Source organism: Oxyura jamaicensis, chromosome 9 (assembly GCF_011077185.1).
Source record: "Oxyura jamaicensis isolate SHBP4307 breed ruddy duck chromosome 9, BPBGC_Ojam_1.0, whole genome shotgun sequence".
NCBI classification, from domain to species: Eukaryota; Metazoa; Chordata; class Aves; order Anseriformes; family Anatidae; genus Oxyura; species Oxyura jamaicensis.
In genome coordinates this window covers 23954782-23955279 of record NC_048901.1, presented here as the reverse complement: position 1 = coordinate 23955279, position 498 = coordinate 23954782, and the positions used below count along the sequence as shown (strand labels likewise).

The 498-nt window shown below is 79.1% G+C and overlaps 1 protein-coding gene across 1 annotated transcript in view; it reads left to right on the top strand.

The window, feature by feature from the left end:
- Window positions 1-210: 210 nt before the first annotated feature.
- Window positions 211-498, top strand: part of MFSD1 (major facilitator superfamily domain containing 1) — an 11953-nt gene continuing 11665 nt past the window's right edge. The window contains exon 1 of the mRNA XM_035334253.1: window positions 211-373. Within this exon, the coding sequence (XP_035190144.1) occupies window positions 355-373 (19 nt within the window). The 5' untranslated portion in view covers window positions 211-354. The remainder of the gene's footprint in view (window positions 374-498) is intronic.

The window sequence follows — 498 nt, the reverse complement described above, 5'->3', positions numbered from 1 at the left end:
CCCAGGGTCGCCGTCCCCGTCCCCGTCCCCGCGCCCCGTGTGAAGCGCACACGCAGCTCCCTGAGGCGACCCCGTGCAGGCCGCGCGGGCCCTGCCCGTTGCCATGGCAACGCTCCCCCCCCCCCCCGCGCTCCGTTGTCACAGCAACCACCCGCGGCGCCTTGTGGGGGGGGGGAGCTCACGTGATGCCCGCGGCTTGCGATCACGTGGCGGGGCGGGCACGTGACGGCGGCGCGATGGCGGACGAGGAGCGGGCGCTGCTGGGCGCCGAGGGCGGCTCGGGGGGGGGCCGCCCGCCGCCTGCCCGCCTGCCACCCGCGGCGCCTGGCGCACCGCCTGCTCGTCCTGGCGCTCATGTGCTTCCTGGGCTTCGGTGCGGGGCTGGGCGGGTGGGGAAGGAAGACCCTGGGCAAGGCCGGGCCGGGCCGGGTCGGGTCGGGTCGGGGCCTCCCCCCCTGAGGCGTCCCCCAGCCCCCTGAGGCGTCCCCCAGCCCCCTG